Source organism: Bactrocera dorsalis, chromosome 1 (genome assembly GCF_023373825.1).
Source record: "Bactrocera dorsalis isolate Fly_Bdor chromosome 1, ASM2337382v1, whole genome shotgun sequence".
NCBI classification, from domain to species: Eukaryota; Metazoa; Arthropoda; class Insecta; order Diptera; family Tephritidae; genus Bactrocera; species Bactrocera dorsalis.
The window spans coordinates 26251555-26273819 of NC_064303.1; the positions used below are offsets into that span (position 1 = coordinate 26251555).

The 22265-nt window shown below is 38.5% G+C and overlaps 2 protein-coding genes across 2 annotated transcripts in view; one reads left to right on the top strand and one right to left on the bottom strand.

Moving 5' to 3' along the window:
* The window catches only part of LOC105224473 (Down syndrome cell adhesion molecule-like protein Dscam2), a 640260-nt gene that overhangs the window by 577372 nt on the left and 40623 nt on the right, over positions 1–22265 (bottom strand). The gene's annotated exons all lie outside the window — the stretch shown is intronic.
* Positions 1–22265, top strand: part of LOC125775873 (Down syndrome cell adhesion molecule-like protein Dscam2) — a 45201-nt gene that overhangs the window by 18859 nt on the left and 4077 nt on the right. The window contains exons 3-4 of the mRNA XM_049446906.1: positions 13985–14146; positions 15222–15371. Coding sequence (XP_049302863.1) covers positions 14100–14146; positions 15222–15371 — 197 coding nt within the window. The 5' untranslated portion in view covers positions 13985–14099. The remainder of the gene's footprint in view (positions 1–13984; positions 14147–15221; positions 15372–22265) is intronic.

A 22265-nucleotide genomic window follows, 5' to 3' on the forward strand; every position in this document is an offset into this window, starting at 1 on the left:
AGCTTAAGTAATTAGAGCCGAGTTTACAACAGCACGTCAGTCGTTTCCCTTTTTTGCTGTTTGACGCCAATTGAAAATTTCAAGTGTAGGCAGGTCCTTCTCCACTTGGTCTTTCCAACAAAGTGGAGGTCTTCCTATTACTCTGCTCTACCCAGTGGCTACTGTGTCGAATACTCTCAGAGCTGGAGTGTTTTCATCCATTCGGAGGACATGATTTAGCCAGCGTATCCGCTTTCTCTTAATTTATTGAATTATGTTAATGTCGTCGTATATCTCATACAGCTCATCGTTCCATCGATTGCGATATTCGCCGTGCCCAACGCGCAAAAGACCATAAATCTTCCACAGAACCTTTCTCTCGAAAACTCGTTACGCCGACTCATCAGATGTTGTCATCGTCCATGTCTCTGCACCATATAGCAGGACGGGGATGGTGGGTGACTTGTAGAATTTGGTCTTTGTTCGTCGAGAGAGGACTTTACTTTTCAATTGTCTATACAGTCCGAAGTAGCACCTGCTGGTAAGAGTTGTTCTGCCTTGTATTTCGACACTGACGTTGTTGTTGATGTTACTAATATACGAAATTATCGACGACTTCGAAGCTATGACTATCAACAGCGACGTGGAGCGATTGTGACGACTGTTTGTTTGAAGACAGGAGTTATATCATCTTGTCTTCGTGCATTACCAGACACAATTGCACCGGTTCTTTGCTCGACCTGGAGAAAGCATTAGTTGTACAACTACAAAAAATAGTCTTACCCTAATATACTCATGTACTCATAAATATATGATTGCTGGTTTATTACTACATTTTGGTTGTTTTTGTTTATCTCGACCAGTGTTTAAAGCTTTCACAATTTTTGCGTGTGCATAATTAAAAAGAATTTAGCAACTTTGACACTGCGTATCTAAAATCTTAATGAGGGTTTCATTGTGCATTTTAATGTTAGAGAGGCAAATTGGGTACATTCTGGTTTACTTAAAAAGGCGGGTGTATTCATTCAAGTAGTGGGAGGTTAAAATGTGAGTTATTTTTAAGGTAAAGAATTTTATACAATAATAATACAAGTCCAACGACACAATTTCTAAAATTTTAACTGGCAGAATTACTACATATATTCATCAGCTGAAAGGAGCTCAAAAAATATATAAAAAATTTTACAATCGAGATGGTACAAAAAGACGTCACAGTGTCTCAAAGTGCCTAAAAAAGATGAAATCGGGGAAAAATTTAATCTTTTCCATATATAAATACATGATGGTGTGAGGTACCTGAATGAAACTCTGGGAGCCTTTTGTTAGTCTGTGGCATGTTAACTATAGTAGTATTGAGAAAAATAGACACAATCGAGTAAATACTGCCAACTCCCATACACAAGTTATAATTATTTCAGTTATTTTAACAAATTTTTATGCCAAAAAATATCGGTCATATCAAATGCTTCAAATAAAGGGTGATTTTTAAGAGCTTGATTTTTTAAAAAAAAAAACGCATAAAAATAAAAAATCTCATCGGTTCTTTATTTGAAACGTTAGATTGGTTCATGACATTTACTTTTGAAGATAATTTCATTTAAATGTTGACCGCGGCTGCGTCTTAGGTGGTCCATTCGGAAAGTCCAATTTTGGGCAACTTTTTCGAGCATTTCGGCCGGAATAGCCCGAATTTCTTCGGAAATGTTGTCTTCCAAAGCTGGAATAGTTGCTGGCTTATTTCTGTAGACTTTAGACTTGACGTAGCCCCACAAAAAATAGTCTAAAGGGCGTTAAATCGCATGATCTTGGTGGCCAACTTACGGGTCCTTTCTTGAGATGAATTGTTGTCCGAAGTTTTCCCTCAAAATGGCCATAGAATCGCGAGCTGTGTGGCATGTAGCGCCATCTGTTGAAACCACATGTCAACCAAGTTAGTTCTTCCATTTTTGGCAACAAAAAGTTTGTTAGCATCGAACGATAGCGATCGCCATTCACCGTAACGTTGCGTCCACAGCATCTTTGAAAAAATACGGTCCAATGATTCCACCAGCGTACAAACCACACCAAACAGTGCATTTTTCGGGATGCATGGGCAGTTCTTGAACGGCTTCTGGTTGCTCTTCACCCCAAATGCGGCAATTTTGTTATTTACGTAGCCATTCAACCAGAAATGAGCCTCATCGCTGAACAAAACACGCGCGCGAAACACATTTCGAACCGAACACTGATTTTGGTAATAAAATTCAATGATTTGCAAGCGTTGCTCGTTAGTAAGTCTATTCATGATGAAATGTCAAAGCATACTGAGCATCTTTCTCTTTGACACCATGTCTGAAATCCCACGTGATCTGTCAAATACTAATGCATGAAAATCCTAACCTCAAAAAAATCACCCGTTATATTCTCGAGCCTATTACAATCAGCCCGTCAATTTCCTGTATTTAAACTATTCAGGTTGGGTGAAACTGTTGTGTGATATTTTAAAGAAATTAAATGAACAAGATTTCCTAAAAATTCTCATGCTTTGGAGGTTGCAAGTTGCAGAAGTATTAAATGTTCGGTTACACCCAGACTTAGCAATGCCATATTTGCTTTTATAATCTTAGTATACAATATTTCAATTATAAATAAATACTGATTTCATTTTGTCGCCTTAAAAGTTATCCCAGGCAGATCTACAACGATCCCTCGACCGTCTTTAAAGGATTTATACCACTCGTAAACTTGTGTTTTTGAATTAACTTAAGCCTTTTCCAACATTCATCATTTACAACACGAAATTTGGTTAGAAATACACAATTATTTTTATCCTTTAAAAACCTCGCAACGCTCTACTGGGGTGTACTCATATTGGCATAATAATTAAAAAGAGTCCTACCAACTTAGCAAAATACATTTTTTTGAAATATCTTTTACGAGGGGAATTTAACCACAGTTTTCGGATGTTTTTTTATCACAATAAACATGCGCTTGAAGTACGATACTATTTTAGCTTCTATAGCCAGTATGGTTAGATTTATTTTTACGAGATTGGGAATTTGTAAGAAGAAATAAATTAAAGAACTTTTTAGTGAATTCTTAGTCAAAAACAATAACGTAACGATGTCACAGCCTCTACATTCGCCAAGTAACCTCCGTGTGACTTAATACAAAAATTGGCAGAACCTAAAAGGATGTCGTTTTACAAAATAGATAAAAATCGCTAAAAAAAGCTAAAGGCAATCTCAAAAATGGAGTTTAAAATGCCTTATCACGATTTGTAGAAGCGTTGCATAAGAGCATAATATTGACGGGGGAATATTATGAAGGCGACAACATTAATGTGAAAGAATAAATAAATGTTAAAAAAATACAGATTTGGAAAATTTGTTTCCTGTCCATACCATGTTGCATGAATAAACTGCAATATTTGTTTTTTGAAAAATATTTTGGATTAGCCTCTCCTTGCTGTTAAGGTTTATTCTTTTGTCGAAAGATTTACATAAAAGACGGTAACCTAGTAAAATGATATAACTGCTGTAATTTTCAATTAATTCAGCAATAACGTTTACAGATTTATATCGCTGCCACTAAGGAAAAATTATATATTGGGCCGCTTAAATTCAGTTTTTAATTAACACTGCAGACAATTAGTGAGATATCTTAAAAAAACTGGGTACCCTTTTACCCGAAAGTTCACATCGTCTAAAATATTTTTTTTTATTTTACTGGACTTCTATATACTTCAACTATCGGATTTTACAAATGTGATTAAAACTTTATAGTTCTCTGAGACACAGGATGTTGCTGTGAAATTTATTAGTACTAAAACACATAAATTCACCGAATTAAAGTGCCGCAGCGTACATTTCCACCCATTTATACACGCACATATTGTGATATAGGTAGGCGGAAATGCCTGAAAGCCACTGCGTATACGCAACATGCTCATAGCATGCCTAAAAACTCACAGACGAAACGCTATGGGCCGATAACAGTAAATGTCAAGCCGAAAATTGAGCCAGTGTTGGTAGGAAAAACAAAAAAATTATGCCCGGACGAAGGCGAGTTGCGTCAAAGTGAAGCCTAACAACCCACACAAACACACGCTGGGAAGCTTTCAGGCAACACTTCAATCAGTCGATGAGTGAAAATGAAAATTTGCAAAGCTGGCAGCTTCGAAATTTCTCATACAATCTATACACACACACATACTTACATACTATTGTTTGCGTAATACACTTTGCTGTTGTTGTTGTGTGGCAACTATACTTCTCTCCGTGTTTTTTAATTTCGCATAACCCTAACTCCAGCTGCAGTATTTTGGCGAAGGATTTTACTGTCCAGTGGTCTCAAATGCACAAAAACACACATATACCCTCATGTTGGTTAATACTCGTATATGCTACACTCATTTGAATACAAACTTGCGGAACGGTATTTTGTTCTTCTCATGTCAAGGAGTGTATTGGTTTGCTGAACCACCAATTTAAGCCACATAGAATTAGTACGGCTATACTACAATTTGGTTTGGCAAAATTTCCAGCGCCAAATATATATAGGAGTATATTTGAAAATCTAACAAAGGCAGCTCCACGCTGTTACAAATTATTATTATAGAAAATAAGAACTATAGTCTCATTCTTCCTAAAAACTACAGCTTTGAAATACATCCCCAATTATACATATATAATATATTGAATATATACTATATTATATCGCGCGATAGAGAGTCGCCTTGTCTGAAACCTCATTGGTATTGCGCGGTATCGAACGGCTCGGAGAGGTCCTTCCGTTCCCTTCTGAGCTTTTGGTATTGTTCAGCGTCAATTTACACAGTCTTATTAGTTTTGTGGGGATTCCAAATTTAGACATGGCGACCTAAGGCAGCTACTTTTCGCGCTGTTAAAAGCAGGAAAGAATTAGTGGCGCATGGTGAATATCTGGTCAGTTGTTCGTTTTCCAGGCTCCAATTGTTGACGATGACTTTTAATCTTTTCCACAATGCGATCGATAGAACTTTATATGTTGAGGAGGCTCCCTTTTTATGGACTGGGCAGAGCACACTTAAATTCCAATCGTTGGGCGTGCTTTCGTCCAACCATATTCTAAAAAGAAGTTGTTACATGCTCCTTATGAGTGCTTCACCGCTGTATTTGAATAGCTCGGCCGGCAGTCCATATGCCTCCGCCGTTTTATTGTTTATCAGACGGGTAATCATTCGAGCTTCTTCGTGGTCGGGCAATGGAACCTCTGCTCCATCGTCATGGATTGGAGAATCGGGTTCGCCTTCTCCTGGTGTTATGCTTTTACTGCCATTCAGCCGGCTAAAGAAGTGTTCCCTTCATACTTTTAGTATGTTCTGGACATTGGTCACTAGACCACCTTTGGGAGTTCTACAAGTATATGCTCCGTTCTTGAAACCTTCTGTTAGTCGCCGCATTTCTTCGTAGAGTTTTCGAGCATTATCCCTGTCGACGAGCTTGTCAAATTTTTCATACTCACGCATTTCGTACTCTCTCTTTTTCTGTCCGTAAATGTGTCCGCTAAGCTTTTCGATGCTTTGAATGCACAACATTTTGACCACAACTGGTGGAAAAAATATCGTACTACATAAGTACATAGCAAAATACCCACTTCTTCTGCTTGCCTGTTTCTTCAATTTTTGTCTGCATTACGTTGTTGGTACTTTAGGTTTGTGTTGACAGAAATATGTAAACAACAACAATAATGCAACACAACTGCGGCTATGTGGAATGCATTGATCGCGTTAGTCGGAGTCTTCCGCACAAAAACAGAACAATCGCTGCTTCTAGATGCTATTTTACCAAACTTTACCATTGAAATTCACGCTTACTACACACGCCTGGGCAGCAAAAACAGTCCAATTGTGTGGAGAGAATTTTATGGAGAATAGTTACGTTGAGCAGAGCACACCGAGCACTTCGCTTGGGGTGTTATTGCCACAATAAAAGTGGACCTTTTTGTTCTGCTCATGCTCTGCACCAGCCCCACAAACACATACTAACACTCACGAGGACGGTCCGTTAAGTACGTATATAGTGTATAAGTGCGCACAAACACTTTTAAAAATGGCAATTTATTTTTCAAAATATGTCTCTTTTATCTCGATACGTTTGGCCCAGTGATTTTTCAACTAAAACTATTTTAGTGCAAGACTTTTGGATTTTCATGGGCAAATGTATTTTTTCGAAAAGGAAAAAGTCGCACGGTGCCATATCAGGTGAATACGAGGAATGATTAATGGTTAAAATGAGATTTTTGGTCAAATAATCGCCCTTCGAATGTTGGATTCTGAGCAATTTTTGGTCGTCAGTCAATTTGTGCGGAACAAACCATGCACACACCTTTCGTAAGCCGAAATGTTCGATCAAAATGCGATAAATCGATGTTTTGGATATGTTCAATTCCATTTCCATGAATTTCGATGATAACTTCGGCTGATTTTTGATGAACTCACGCACAGATACGATGGAGTTTCCGGTAATCACGGATTTTGATTGGCCCAAATGTTGATCGTCATTTATGTCCTCACGACCACTTTGAAAACGTTGAAACCATTCGTGCACTCTACTACGGGATAGGTAATCATCGCCATAAACTTGTTTCATCAATTGAAATGTTTCAATTAGGCTGTTCACGGTAAGGTGGTTATCTGGTTATGTGATTATTAGATTAAAAATAACCTCTATGCTCTCCAAATTATAAAATGCCTAAACAAAGTTTAAAAAGCAAAATAATCGAATTTAAAATAAGTTCTGCTATTCAGGAAATGGACTTTATTGAAGGTATGTGCTTATTAAATAATCCGAATTTTAAGGGATCAAAATATGCTTTGTATAAAATTTGCAGACATCTTGCATAATTTGCTGATTGTAAACAAAAAACAGCTGTTAATAGCAGAATTTCCAATAAGAAAATCTAAATGGAAATGCCATTCGCTTAGTTTTATTTATTTTTTGTGCTGCCATTTAGTAAAATTCCAACGACTTTCTAACACTGGAAATAAGCAAACAATCACATAATCTGTAAACAAGGGGCTAGGTTGTTCAACTTTAGTTATTTTGTCATAACGCATTTTGTTGTTGTTTAATCACATAACCCGATAACCACCTTATCGTGAACAGCCTAAATAAAAGTTTTACCAATTTGAAAACAAAATTTAATGTTGGCTCTTTGTTCGAAGCTCATTTTCGCACTGATAACACAAACATACTGACACTTAAAACGCAATAACTTCACTTCCAATCGACGAAATGTCATGAAATTCTCACTGGACAATCGATAAAATTAGCAGATTCTAACGCACCAGTCACATGTAGATGGCGCCACCAGGGGGTCCTGTTTACTTTGGTACCTTGTAGATATGGCTGGCACTCATTATAGGTCAGTCTCGTCTTCTTCGGCGCAGATTAACCGGGAAAATGAAATGTTTCCTTTCATATATCTTTTTAAGATTCACAAGCGCGACACAATTATGCTATATTCTAAATCCGGTTAAAAAAATAGGGAGTTCGATTCGTCTGAGTCGGTACTAAAGTTCTATTGCGGTAGTTGGGCTGTAGAACTTATGAACTTATCGGATTCCACTCGTATATCTGGTATTGCCAGAGCTAGTATAGAAATCGGTTTTGCTCGTTTATCCGCTTGTATGCTGAAAAAGGCCCAACGAATTTGAAGCGAGGTGATGGCGGCAGCGGTGATAATGGTCATGTCGGCAGGAGTTGACAGTAGGCGTTGTCGGTACGTCCTTTTCACTGATTTTCGTTCACATCGCATTCCGATTTTCTGTTTTTTATACCCTGAACAGGGTGTATTAAGTTTGCCACGAAGTTTGTAACACCCAGAAGGAAGCGTCGGAGACCCTATAAAGTATATATTGTATATAAATGATCAGTATGTAGAGCTGAGTCGATTTAGCCATGCCCGTCTGTCTGTCTTTCACATTTGACAATGTATCGTCACTAAATTTGACATGCGTTACTGCTTATGGTAATAATATTATCTCCGAAAAAATTTTTGAGATCGGATTACTATAGCATATACGAGTAGCTTCCAAACTGAAGACATAGTTACTAAAAGAAATGCAACTGTGAAGGGTATATTAGCTTCGTTGCAGCCGAAGTTAACGTTTTTCTTGTTTTTTTGGTTGTTGTTATGTGTACAGCGTGCGGTTTGTATTGCCTCCACTGCTGCAGTTGACGAGCCAAAATTCAAATTATCAGCGAAAAATGTGTGTTTGCCTCACATGTCGTTTGGTCGTTCGGTTGGCCGACTCGAAACGTGCAAGGATGCAATTAGGTTCTGCGCTGTTTGTGTTTATATATCTTCACATGGACACACACGTATGTATATATACTCATTGCATACATATGTATACACACTTGCAATTACGCGGGAGTTGTTGTGTTTGCGTAGGGCTTACATTGCCTCTTATGGGAAGACTGGCGTTGTCGGAGCGCTTGTTTGTTATTTCTGACTACAGAACATAGTCCGAATATGGCAAAAATTGATGCTGTTGCATTACCGCAGAGTTTTCTAAAGCTGCATATAGTCAAAATTATATAAGAATGCAACCGAGAAATTTCAGAATGACCAAAATTAAGGTTTTGGATTTCATCAAACGAAATTGTTGATACGAATTTCAACATCTCTTCGAATAAGTTTGTAAGGTCTTAGAAGAACTAGAACCCGATGGTTCAGCTTGGATGGCAAGTATTTCTTCAGAGATTATACCATAGCCTTAGGCAATATGCCGGTGAAGAGAATGTATGAATCGATATCTCAAAAAGTGAGGGGCTTTTCTTTTTTATTGGCATAGACGCACGCTTACGTGGTTATAGCCGAGTTAACAACACTGCGCCAGTCGCCTCCTTATTTGCGAAGAACTCGGACAGCCACGTTTCACAAGACTCTTTTGAGTTCAACTTCACACCAACAAGAGCGTTCGCCTTGGACAAAAACAAGTGGTAATCATTTGGCGGTATGTCCGAACCACATAGTGGATGCAATAAAAACTTCCATCCGAGCTCCCATAGCTTCTGACGAGTCATCAACGAAGTGCATGGTCTGGCGTGGTCCGCGTGGGACACTACACCCTTTTGGCCATTTCTGGCGCTCCTGGTCGATCGCCTGCTTCAAACGGTCCACTTTTTCGCAATAGACGGTAGAATTAAGCTTCTGGCCATATGAGAATAGCTCATAGTGGATGATTCCCTTCCAATCCCACCAAACACACAGCAAAACCATCCTGGCCGTCAATCCCGGCTTGGTCACTGTTTGGGACGATTCACCGGCTTTCGACCACTATCGTTTTCGCTTGATATTATCGTATGTGATCCACTTTTCGTCGTCAGTCACCATCCGCTTCAAAAATGGGTCGAGTTTGTTCCGTTTCAGCAACATATCGTAAGCGTTGATTTGGTCCAGAAGGCTTTCGTTGCGACAAATCATGTGGCACCCAAACATCAAGCGTTTTTGTGCATCCAGCTTTCTGCAGATGGTTTAAAATGGTTATTGACTAACCCCATCATCTGGGCGATGTCACGAGATACCATATCATATGCCGGTCTAACTCGATGTTTTCCATGATTTGATCGGTATTCGTCGTCACAGACCTTCCACCGGCTAGCTTATCCATGGTGTCGTTTTGACCCGCTCTGAATCGTCGAAGCCATTCCTCCGTGAAATCCATGTTTACACGTCTATAACTGCTGTCAAGACCTTTCAACAATGTATAGTATTGCCAGATACGAGTTTTGTAGCGTTTTATACATAGCCGCAAAATTCAGAAGACAAAATGGCGGAAGGGAGTTATTTGACAACCTAATATAATAAGAGAGTTTGCCATCAGCTTAAAACATTTTTCTGCATTTTGAGGATTGATTAAGGAAAGTAGTCGTTTGAAGCTTAAATGGGTATTTTCCATTCATCTAAGGTGGCGGAATTTCAGTTTTAATTGTCTTAAAATAATATGTGTGAAAAATAGGTTAGTTCGTTTAATCTCTTTCCCTTGCAAACGACATTCGAAAACAAGTCCTCCACCAAATACAAGAAGACTAACACTAAGGTAGTTTATATGTAATTTATTACATGGTCATTCGGAGATACATTTTTCTGCGCGTATCTCACAGAGAGGTTGAATTAGTCTTCAAGGGCATCGCTTAATAATAACTCTATTCAAAACAATGTTTTAAGCTTAGATTTCCTAGAGTATTCTAGTTTAGTCATCTCTGTGTAACAACAAATGTTGCTCCTTTTACATACATGGGGAGGCCATTGAAAGTTGACCCATTTGTTTCTAAAAAAAAAGAACAAAAGAAAACAATGTTTTTTGTTCATTTCAAAAATAATTTATTTTGGTCCTAGGGGATTTGTTTCAGCTAATATTTAAAAATTAGATCGCGTAAATGGGCACCTTTAGCTTTGACAGCTAAATGCACTCTTTTTTCGACATTTTCCATGACTTTGGCCAATGTTTCTAATGATATGGCGGCTGTTTCACGTCGAATGTTGGCTTTCAGTTGAGCTAAGGTCTTTGGCTTATTAGCGTATACCTTGGATTTCAAATAACCCCACAAATAAAAGTCTGGTGGCGTCAAATCTGGTGATCTCGGTGGCCAGTCAACATCACCATTTTTCGATATCAATCGCCCGGGGGGCCCATTTGCCAAAATTAAGGCGTCGCGGATAATCAGCTGGGTTTAGTTTTTGTGCCATTTGAATTTTATATGGAAACATCTTCAAATCGTTATGAATTATGCGTCGGAGAGTGGTGCGAGAGATGTCTAATTCCTGAGAGCGGCGATAACTCGATGTCGATGGAGTCTCCTCAATACTGGCTCGTACAGCTTCGATATTTTCATCAGAACGTCTTGCGCGTTGTCTGGATGCATGACTGGCATTACTGAGATTACCGGTGTTCACAAATTTTGCGTATAAAGACTTAATTGTGTTCTTAACTGGAGCACTTTTCACTTTATTTTTTTTGCGAAACGCACGTTGAGTTAACACAATTGAAAAGTTATTTTGAATATAAAGCTGAACAATTTCAGCGCGTTCTTTTGGAGTGTACTGTTCCATGGTATCAGCGCTGTTAAAAGTTACAGCGTTGCCAGATGGGTCAACTTTAAATGGCCTACCCTGTACTAACACTTGGATATGCGTTTATTTCCAGCAACATAAGCACCGAAACACACAATAGAATGATTATAGCACGAGAATGTAATCTTACAGTTTGGCATTGGCACAATTTTCACAAAATGTTGCAGAACTGCCCCAGTTAGAATTTTGTTCATATCCCTGCTGAAATACAACCATTTCCTAAAAAAGATGAAAAATAAAAAAAATAATAAAGGAAAAGTAATAAATGCATTTACGTATGTGGTATTTAGTACTTTGTGTGAAGAAACCGCAGGAGAACCAAAGCTGCAGAAGTGGTTGTTGGCTGTAAACCCTTGTATCCTCCGACGAGTTGAAGGTTTATTTCAATCATTCTAAAACGGCTGAAATGGATTAGATGTAGTTTTTATATACAGGCATGTCAGTGTGTGCAAAAAAGGTTAACAGGGCTTAAAATGTTACGTAGAATAGTCCTTGAAAAATATGTATTACCGTGTATGTATTTTACCGATTCCAGACTGCCAAAACAATCCATGAGGATGGATTAATGATATGAGAATTATAAGTAAATTTAGAACAATGCCGGAAGTATTTCATACCATTGTGGCATTTACGATAGTGGCCATATAAAGGAGCGAAAATTTCGTGTGGGATTTGTGGTGGGAGAGTGACTCCGTCGCCGAGTACTATCATTCACTCCGGTGAATGATCATCTAGACACAATGCGCATCAAATCGAGAATCTTCAACATATCGCTGATTTGCGCCTACGCCCCACCGGAAGAGAAGGACGATGTGCTTGGAGCGCACCTGTGGGAGCCGCCCCCGCCACGATGTCAAAATCGTGCTTGACGACTTGAACGCCAGGGTGGGCAAAGAAGGTATCTTTGGCAATACGGTCGGTAAAATCAGCCTCCACGATGAAACATCCCCAAATGAGTTGAGGCTGATCGACTTCGCCGGGGCCCGAAATATGGTTATCTGTAGTACTAAATTATAGCATAAGGAAATTTATCAAATTACCTGGCTGTCTCCGGATAGAAAAACCACCAACCAGATCGATCATGTTGTGATAGACGGAAGACACGTCTCCAGTGATTTAGATGTGCGCGCACTCCGAGGTCCTAACATCGACTCGGACCATTATCTTCTTACATACAAGATATGCACCCTAATCTGTGCAGCAAAAAACGCACGTCAATAAACACAAGGAAGGTTCGACGTTGAATAGCTGCATTCACAACAGACAGCCGAACGATTTTCTGTTCGGTTTGCACTCCTGCACTCTGAGAGCACTCATCAACAACTCGGTATAAGAGAACTGTGGGACGACATTTCAAGCTCCTAGCGTAACGCTATAAACAAAACCATTGATTTTCGGAAAATGCGTAGGAACAGCTGGTACGATCAGGATTGGCGTGTCTCAGCGGAGAGAAAACAGACTGCCTACCTCGCAACGTTACCATCGACCACAACACGTGCGGCATGGGATAGATACCGAACAATGAAGAAAAAGAAAGCGAGACGCATTTGCAGACAGGAAAAAAACAGACAGAAATGCGTAAGTATGAAGAGCTTGACAAGCTGGCCGACAGGTGTAATGCTCGAAAATTCTACAAAAAATGCGGCAGCTAACAGAAAGTTTCAAGACCGGAGCATTCTCTTGTATAACCCCTAAGGATGATATAGTGACTAAAATTATGGAGGGAACACTTCTCCAGTCTGCTGGATGGCAGTGAAAGAACAATGCAAGGAGAAGGCGAACCCGATTCCCCAATCGATGAAGATGGAGCAGACGTTTCATTGTTCAACCCATGAATTGCGAATAGCAATCACTCGTCTGAAGAACAACCCGTTGGAAGGACCAGGTGGAGAAAGATCTGGCTTCGCTTGGAATGTCCAAATTGCGTCACGTAGCGAAAAGAAGAAACGACGAAGGGCACTGTTGTTAAATCGAACGGATTTAGTTCAAATATGCGCCGTTTCGTTCCGCTTAATTTGGCTATGCGATCGGGAAAAGGATATATACATAAGAAATTAAACACAACCTTTTGTAGAGAAGAATTAACCAATGGTTCTCTAATCGACAATTCCAACGGCGAAATCTATATATTCACCAACGTATCAAAGAGTGCAACAGGAACACGACTGGAACTTTTCTGCAGTAATTTATACACAGAAGATAGTTTCAAACGAAATGCCCAGACCATTAAACTACGTCAGGTACTCGCGGAAGATGGTGAGACGCTGGAACTTTATCTATGCTTATGACCAACCGGCTTCCAATGCTCCAACTTAACTGACATTGTGCTGTTGGGTTGAGGAAAAAATCAGGTTTTTAACCAAATCCACTGAGTTACTGGATAAGGCTTAATTCGTTTACCACCCAGGAGTACAATGGCCCTAATGTGTGGTTGGCTCATGCGCCTCCCCTTTCTATGATACTCGTATTAATATGTGCTTACAAAAGTTTGAAGATAGATGTTTACCCATCAATTGCATATTTGAATTATTGTTGGTTAAACACCAAATAGCAATACGTAAATAAGTTAGAATAATGATATCGAGTCCGGACGCGGACTACATTATTGTTAATGTATTTTGGTATTAATGCTTCCAAAGAGTTTTTGTTATTTCACTCCCAACGACATAAAAAAATGTGTAATTATTACTAAACTTGTCAGCAGTTTGTAAATATTTATTTTATTTTTCGCTTTCGCCATTAACGAGAAATAATTTATGTGGCCCGAATTAGGAGTTCACAAATATATACACACGAATGTATTTTTCGTTATGTGATTTTTCAGTAATGTGCTAATAGATAGTTTTATATCTTGTTGTTGTAATTTGAGTAATTAATGCATTTGTAATGTATTTTTTTGCAGTTGTAAATCAACGTTACGAACCGGAAGTGCAAAATCCAGGAGGTTTTATTGGCAGCAATGTGTTAATTAAATGTAATATACCGTCGTTTGTTAAGGAGTATGTAACGGTAACATCATGGCTGCAGGAACCAAATTTCAATATATACCCATCGCTAGAAGGAGGTGAGTAGAAATTATATGTTTAGCTAATTACAAGTACAGTGGAGTCACGATAAAAAGAAAATAGTTTAAATGATTTTTTTAGGGAGGTTGATAACCTATCAAATTCTTTGAAAGATTTATCCTTCCAAAAAAGGTTTCACTTGAACAAGCTTTGTATTCGCAACTGCTTTCAATTTTTGTCTTTGACGGAGATCTTCTTATATGATGTGTGAGCCCTCCTATCGATTCTATCGGCTTAATGACTAGCGCTCTTCTGGTGAAAAGGTCAAACATTTCGTTTACTTCAATATCGTTGCTATATTGGTAAGCCTAGAGCAAAAAAGACAATTTTTATTGTAATGTCAGTCTTAACAAATAATATGACTCGTTAGTGAAAATATGCACTATTAATGATAATCATCATAAGTCAACGACCTCGAGGTACCAAAAGTTCTAATATTGCAACAACTTTCGAAATTCCAAAAAAAGAGTCTAACCACAAGCAAATTTAGTCTACGCAACTATTTGCTTTTTATTAGACTATAAAAAACATATGTAGATTTAGTGAACCAAAAAGAGAAGTGAAAAATGCCAAACCAAGAGCGCCATCCATCGCCAAAGCACAACCAGCCATCAGCAGTCAACAGCAGGTTGCCTCCTCCGCGCTACACTTTCAGACTTCCGTCTCCAGTGCTACGAGTTTTGAGAGTTCGCAGCTTCAGTGTGGAACACCCGCACCGACCAAAGGCTTACTCGGCCATCGCCGATCTTTCATCGAGCCAGCTCGTTGCACATATCCTTGTTGAAAACTTTATTATTATTATTTTCACAATCGACCAAAGCTATTTAAATACCGAGTCACATGTGTGTGACCTGGGTTATTAGGAATGCATATGCGGTGAGCATGTGCAGTTGTAGTTAAGTATAAAGCGGAAAAAGTTAGACAACGAATCAGCAAATGAAAGCAGCACTAAAACAAAACTAACGAATACATTATTGCACACCACATTTCCGCTGAACCCTAAACTTTTTGCCATTTTATTTTTATCGCTTTTTTTGCACACATATGCTCACATTCCTTACTCTGTATTTTTAGATGGGAAAAATCATATGCTACCGACCGGCGAACTTCTGGTGTACAACATCACTCGCACCGATGCGCACAAAGTTTATCGCTGCCGCACCCATCACAAGTTGACGCAGGACTCCGTTGTGAGCAGCAATATGGGCAAAATTCAATTGACTGGTAAGTTATGTACAATAGCAACAACACTGAGAACAAATAGTGGCTATGTAGCACCGCAAAAGCCATGATGCTTGACCTTACCGTACAGCATTTACTTTGTTAATAGCGAAGCATGTACATTTTAGTTGCGTGTTTTACGTATTAAGTGTTTGAGACAAGAACCGCGTAACTCAAGAACAGAAATATCCAGTTTTTGTCATATTAAATCAAGCGGACATATAGCATTTCGAAAATTTAGTGAACAAAATTTTGAATTTAGCTAAAGAAATAAGTCGAAATTCTGCAAACTCTCACCAATAATAATTTGGTTTTACCACCGTTGCATCACCATTTCAAATATTATTTCACCTCCATACAGTGTTGTACAAAATTTCGATAGAGTTTCATTGAAATTGAATAGAGTCAGGTTAATTTGGTGCACTGTCAGTTACCAACAGATATTTGGTAGATATTTTGGTCAATCTAAGGGTAGCTGAAGTGTTTAATCTCTTTCTATTTGCTCTACTACAAAAGGATTTACAGGTTTGTCTTTGTCTTCGACGGCTGTTTTTTCAGTCTCTTACTATTTTTTGTTACAAACTCGTCGTAACATATAATCACATCAGAGAATCCATTCAGATCTTATTATTAATCTCCTTTTTTGTCACTAATAGTGTAGGTCTGTCTAGGCCCAGAACTCCAAACTTCGCTAGTTGCCTCTATCCTTTGCGAGGTCGCGCCAGTTGTATGCAGACGTCTCTAAGATCTTCCAAGAACAGTTCTCTCGTATGCTCCAAGTGCTTGCCATCTCGGTTCGTCCTCGCTAACGTTTCTGCGCCGTGTAATAGGACAGGAATGATAAGAATTTATAAACCGTAATTTTTGTTCGTCCAAACAAAGAATGCAAGAGCTATTCTGCGTTTGATATTTAGTATCGTTTGGCAGAAAGTAGTAAAGCTTTTTTGTGGATTTTTATCATTTTCTCGGCATTTAGGTTGTCAGTAAAGAGGTACAAAGTTCCTAATCCATGCCTTGAGGAGCAGCCCCAAAAATGCACCTTTATTCCATGTTTTACGGTCCGCTGAACAAGTCTATTGGTGGAAGTTGACCAGGCTCGCGTAAGGATAGAACGTTCCCATATAGAACATTCATTAAAACTGACATTTTCAAAATCTCTATCAATAATCTCATGCGCCCAAGCGAGTCGCTTTGTCACAAGTTTTTTCAGTCAACAGAGGCTTCTTCATTGTGTTGCGCCATTTCAGATCATGATTATGAAGTTCGGATAGTTTCGTAGGATATATCTAAACCTTTTGCCATTAATTTTGCTAGTCCTTGCCGCAGTGTTAAAGCAGGATTCCGCGAAAACAGATTCACTATTCTTTTTTCATCTTTTGTCCACTTCTTTGTCCACTTTTTCTATCGAACCACGTTCTGGTAAATCATCGACATTTTTAGCCACTGTATACAGCTGCATCCACTTCTGTACAAATGCTTTCGGCTTTCTCATATATCTAGCATCCGCTGATTGCGACATTTTGGGACCTTTCGGGTGGATGCAAATGAACACAGCTTCGTAGCGCGACGCGTACGTAGCACTCATGGCGTTTAACGTAATTCTCTTTCAAAAGATCAATGACAACTGAGCCTTTGTTAACAATGCATCAAGGACAAAGCTTCCCTCTATCGGCTGGCGAAGGAATTACGGCGAAATATTTCAATAACTGTCGGTAAAGTCGGCCACGCTCTTACTTAACAGACTGTATTTTGAGTAAATTATCCACATATTATTACGATCTGTCTTGAAAATATTTTCATAACTAATCCCAAAGGTTCTTCTCTTCTTGCACTTTTAGGTTCAATATTGCCAAAAAATCTAATTTACGTGTAATTCAAAAATTTATGTATTTAAAGAGAGAAAATTTCAGAAGTCAGGAGATCTTTCTTTGAGCAATTAAAATTTTCAATAGTGCAATAATATTTCTTTACATCAACTGAAGTTGAGATGGTAGAGCGGAAAAATAATTAGAAGGTATATATGATTATTTACGTATTATGAAAAGGATATACATCTTCCCTTCATGTAGCTGTAAATTGGCCCCTCTCTTTGATATTATTTAAATATTTTAGCTTTGCCTTTGAATAGGACGATCTATAAAGCACGTACAAGGTACCAATTAAATAATGGCTCGACGAAATTCATGCAACTATTTTTTAGTTACTCGCTTCAATTTCTCGACGCCGAGTAACATTCCTCAGTCCTTGGATCTACAAACTCTATATCAACAAATCATTTGACTGATATACTTCTATTGAGTCGTTTATTTTTGGTTTTTGTATGTTATAAATATTGCCAGTGATTCCTTAGCCGAGGTGAGGAATGAAGAATGTTACTCAGTTTGGGAATGGAACCTGACTTTGAAAGCACCTTATTAACATGTTACGAATTTCCCTTCACAAACCGAATGCGAAATGCGTTGGCAATAAATTGCACAATACTGTACCGAAGTGACTCCAAGCTTCGCCAATCGCATGTAGGTTTTATAATGTTGCGGTCAAATTACATGCGCTTGAAGAACTTGAAAAGCACTCAGAAGCGCGTACGAGCGCAAATAAACAAACAAATAAACAAGAACTATTTAATTGTGGTTGTCATTGGGAGTATATGCATATGTAATTTTCGTTAATTTATGTTTTATTTGAATTGAGCTATTTGCAGGTATTTTTGTTAATGTCGGTAAATGTTTTTAATAAGCAAGTGTATTTCTGATATGCCGCCATTATATTTTTGTAAAATATTTTAACACTCCCCATCTTTTTCTTTCTCATTTTGTACTCCACAGAAATGCGTGAACTCGTGCCGCCCATAATGAACGAGAAGGCCACAAGCGTGGTGGCACGTTTGGGCGATCCCGTTGTGGTACCATGCGTGGCATACGCCAACCCGAAACCGGTCTATCGGTAAGTATTGCATATTTTCTTTTAACGCTTGTTATTTAAATTTTACCAACAACGCTTTAAGTGACACACAGGAATATAATTTGCAACTGGATTATGTTGAATGAAAATATATAAACTTCTACAGAGCTGAAATAAAATTAAAATACATTCTGACTTATGTGCTTTGTTAAGAATGTTTCATTAAATGTAAAAACGAATCGATAAGCGTCCTCAATATATATGTCCATACTTAAAAGCTTTAGAAACTCAGTGATTTAGTGGTTCTTCATTGTTGATTTAATTCAAACTTTTCGATCTCACTATAGAATAATAAGTTTCAGTGAATAGCCGAAATTAGTTAGTTATTCGGGGTCAGTCATCATCGATATCGAATCCACCCCTTCAAAAGATTTCAAATTTTTATGGAATCTTCTTTCATAAACATCTATTCGATTCAAATATTTTTCATTCATCCTCCGAACATGCCTAATGGAACTCCAACTTCAAATATAGCAAGTGGATAAGATATTGTTGTCTTGTTTTGCCAATTTCTGGACATTCGAGGAAGAAGTGTTGAGGTAATACTATTTCATCTCCTTTCAAATAGATGTTGCAACTGGGATTCGCGACTTGACTCCCATGTTAACACCCCAAACTTCAAAGTCGTAGGTAATTTCGTTAATCTTGGAACCAATGTTAGCAGCAACAACAATGTCAGCCTCGAAATCCAGCGCAGAAGATCTCTTGTCAACATGTGCTACTTAGGACCATGTAATCAATTGAAAAGTTACAAATTTTCTCGACGTACAAAGATCATTATTCCGGCCCTACTATGTGGTCAGCAGGCATTGACAATGACATCTTCTGCTGAGTTCACCTTAGGACTCAAGAGACAGCGGCTGCTTTGGCTGGGTCGTGTTGTAAGGATGGAGGATAAAATTCCAGCTTCAAAAGTATTCGAGTCAATACCCGCCGATGGAAACAGAGGAATAGAAAGGCCTCCACTCCATTGAAGAGATTAGGTGGCGAGGACCCGCCTGCCAAATAACGAAAAGTGGAAACCACTAGCGCGCTGCTATTAACTCGGCTATAACCGCGTAAGCGGTCTCTACGCCAATAAAGATAAAGAAGAAGACTTTTCTGTGTGAAAAGCGTTCACCAGACCTCTTATGATTTACCCTCAGCCAGACTTGCGACTGCCCTGCTGGTAATAGTTGGCCGACTACAGGAAACCAACGGAACTCCCATTCTACAGTTATTGAGACTGAAGTACTTTCCTTAGCAAGCCAAACCCGTCTGAACATATAGGAGCTCGACGCTAGAGATATGAGCATACTATCAGCGAGCTCAATGCTAATATCGCTCTGAAGGAGGCTGTACTCCGCGGCAATAGAACTACTGTTACCTTTGTGGTTACCTTCCAGTTGTCAAGAAACATAAAACCGGAGCTGACAGTAATTTATTATCATATCTGAAACTACAAGGAAATACCTATGTAAAGATACCTTATGCGAAAATTGTAGTTCCAGCCGTGCAGACGGTGATATGTGAGCAATAAGAAACTTGGTTTTTGGTTGTGAAGAGCTTTTTGAAATGGTATGTTGAAATATAAGTTAACACACATAGCCAAACCACCATCTGTTTATTCATTTCACCTGTAGTGCATCGAAGTGCTTACGATGCAACTTACCTTCCGCGCATGACAACAACAGCAATAACAACAGTATGCCAAATCAGCGACAATAACATTCCAGAGTAGCGTGTGACAGCAATAACGACAACAAACCGCGAACCGCAGTGGCAGCGGCAGCGACGCTAAGGGTAGCGTTTAAGTTAGGAATTGGCTTTTGTTTAGGGAAATAGTTTAGTCTAAGATCGACTCTTTAATCGAAAAGATTTGGCTGCTCCTGCATAGCAGGAGAAATAAAAGTTTAAAAAATTATAAGTGAAGAGACTTCATTATTTATACAAGTAATGGATACTGAATACTAATAAACTGCGACAAAGAAGAAAGCAGGAAAAACTTCTGCAGTGTATTAAATGACACAGAAAAACAAGGAATGCAATGACCTTAGTTCCATTAATTACCTTTTAATATTAAAACATAAGGTATTTCCTGAGCTTGCTGCTTGAAGTTATGACCACAGAAATGGTAGATTATATAACTGTCTCTTCGGAAAACTTAACTTATCACTATGGAAGAAATCTCCAGCGAACATACTAACGGGTGGGCCATCTAACGTTTTAAATTTGAATTATCTATATTTCGACATTGACAACGTCAAATACCATTCAGAAAGTGACAGATATTCAATAAAAAGTCTACAATTTACGAAATGGGTATTTCACTAGAAGAAAACTAGGAAATATTGAAAAGTTTTTTCCAAAGTGGTGAGTCTTCAACCCAAACTGTGAGAAATTCGGCAAAAAAATGGACAGACAAAAAGTGCCATCAGTTCAATTTGTGCAACAATTTGTCAGCGTGTGCGTGAAACTGGCTCGTTGGTGGATAAGCCAAAACGTCAACGTTCATTTCTCGCGCGTTCAACCGAAAATATTTTGACTGTGGCTGAAAATGTTAGTGAGAATCCATCCACCTCAACTCGCCATCGATCGCAATAATTTAACATTCCGCGAACAACTTTGTGACGAATTTTGAAAAAAGACCTAGCTATGAAACCATATAAAGTTCAATTTTACCGAAAAATCATCTTTTCGGAGAGGCTCATTCCCATGGTTACGTTAACAAGCAGAGGGGGCACAGAAAATTCGCACGTAATCATCGAGAAGCCAATGCACCCAGCACGAATCACTGTATGGTGCGGATTTTGGTCTGGTGGAATCATCGGCCCATTTTTCTTCCAAAAATGAAGAAGGAACCGCCGTAACCATCAATGGTGAGCGATATCGCGCAATGTCAACCGAATTTTTCTTCAAGCAAATTGAAGAGGAAGACATGGACAACATTTCCTATCTTCAAATCGCATAATCAGCAAAAGAAGTGATGTGAATTGGCCTCCCAAATGCTACGATTTAACTCCGTTGGACTATTTTCTGTGTGGAGCTGTTAAAGATAAATGTTGCGCCAACCATCTAGAAACAATTCAAGATCTAAAGTACGAGATTCAAGCTGCTGTAGCTGCCATAAGGCCTGAAACCATCGAGAAAGTACTCCGAAATTGGGCGGATCGGATAAGCTACTGCAAACTCAGCCGTGGTGGTCATTTGGCCGAAACTGTTTTCAACAAATAAATTTCATAAAACAACCTTTTAAATAAATGTTAAACCTTTGAAAAATATCAAGCCGTTTTTTTATTGACTTTTTAAATTTAAAATTTTATATGGCCCACCCTATAAAAATTTATAAACTTCTAATTTAGTGTTTCAGCATCAAAACTATTAAAGAATTTAGAGTTTAATATGAATTTTCAAACTTTTTAATAAGCACAGAGTGTAATGTAAAATTTTATGTGAAAGTGTTTTAAAAAACTCTGAGTTTAGGGAAACTGACTATAGAAGAAGCTACTATATGTTGCGCTAAATGGGTAGTCGAGTTTGTGTCAATAACAAAGACAGGATAAAAAAAAATGACTATTATATTTAAAATACTCTTATTCCTTTTTGAGAGAAGAAAGGCACTTTAAACTAATGAGATAACTGTGGACAATTAAAATTTACAAAATTTAATCGAATGTGGAGAGTTAAAAGTTTAAGATGAAAATGGAAGCAGAAAATACGAGGGTGCCCTCATAAGCACTACGGACTCAAATACCGCCACATTCGCTCACTTACGGCAGTGTATGTATGTGAGGATATGTTTGCTAGAGAATGTCATGCATATTTGCGTACAGGCTTGACGGCGCACCAAGTCAAGCTAAGACAAAACGAACCGACCAGCAACAGCAGGGGCTGACGAAGAGTAAGAGCAACCATGTCAGGAGCACGCAGGGAAATAATTTAACACACATGACTGCT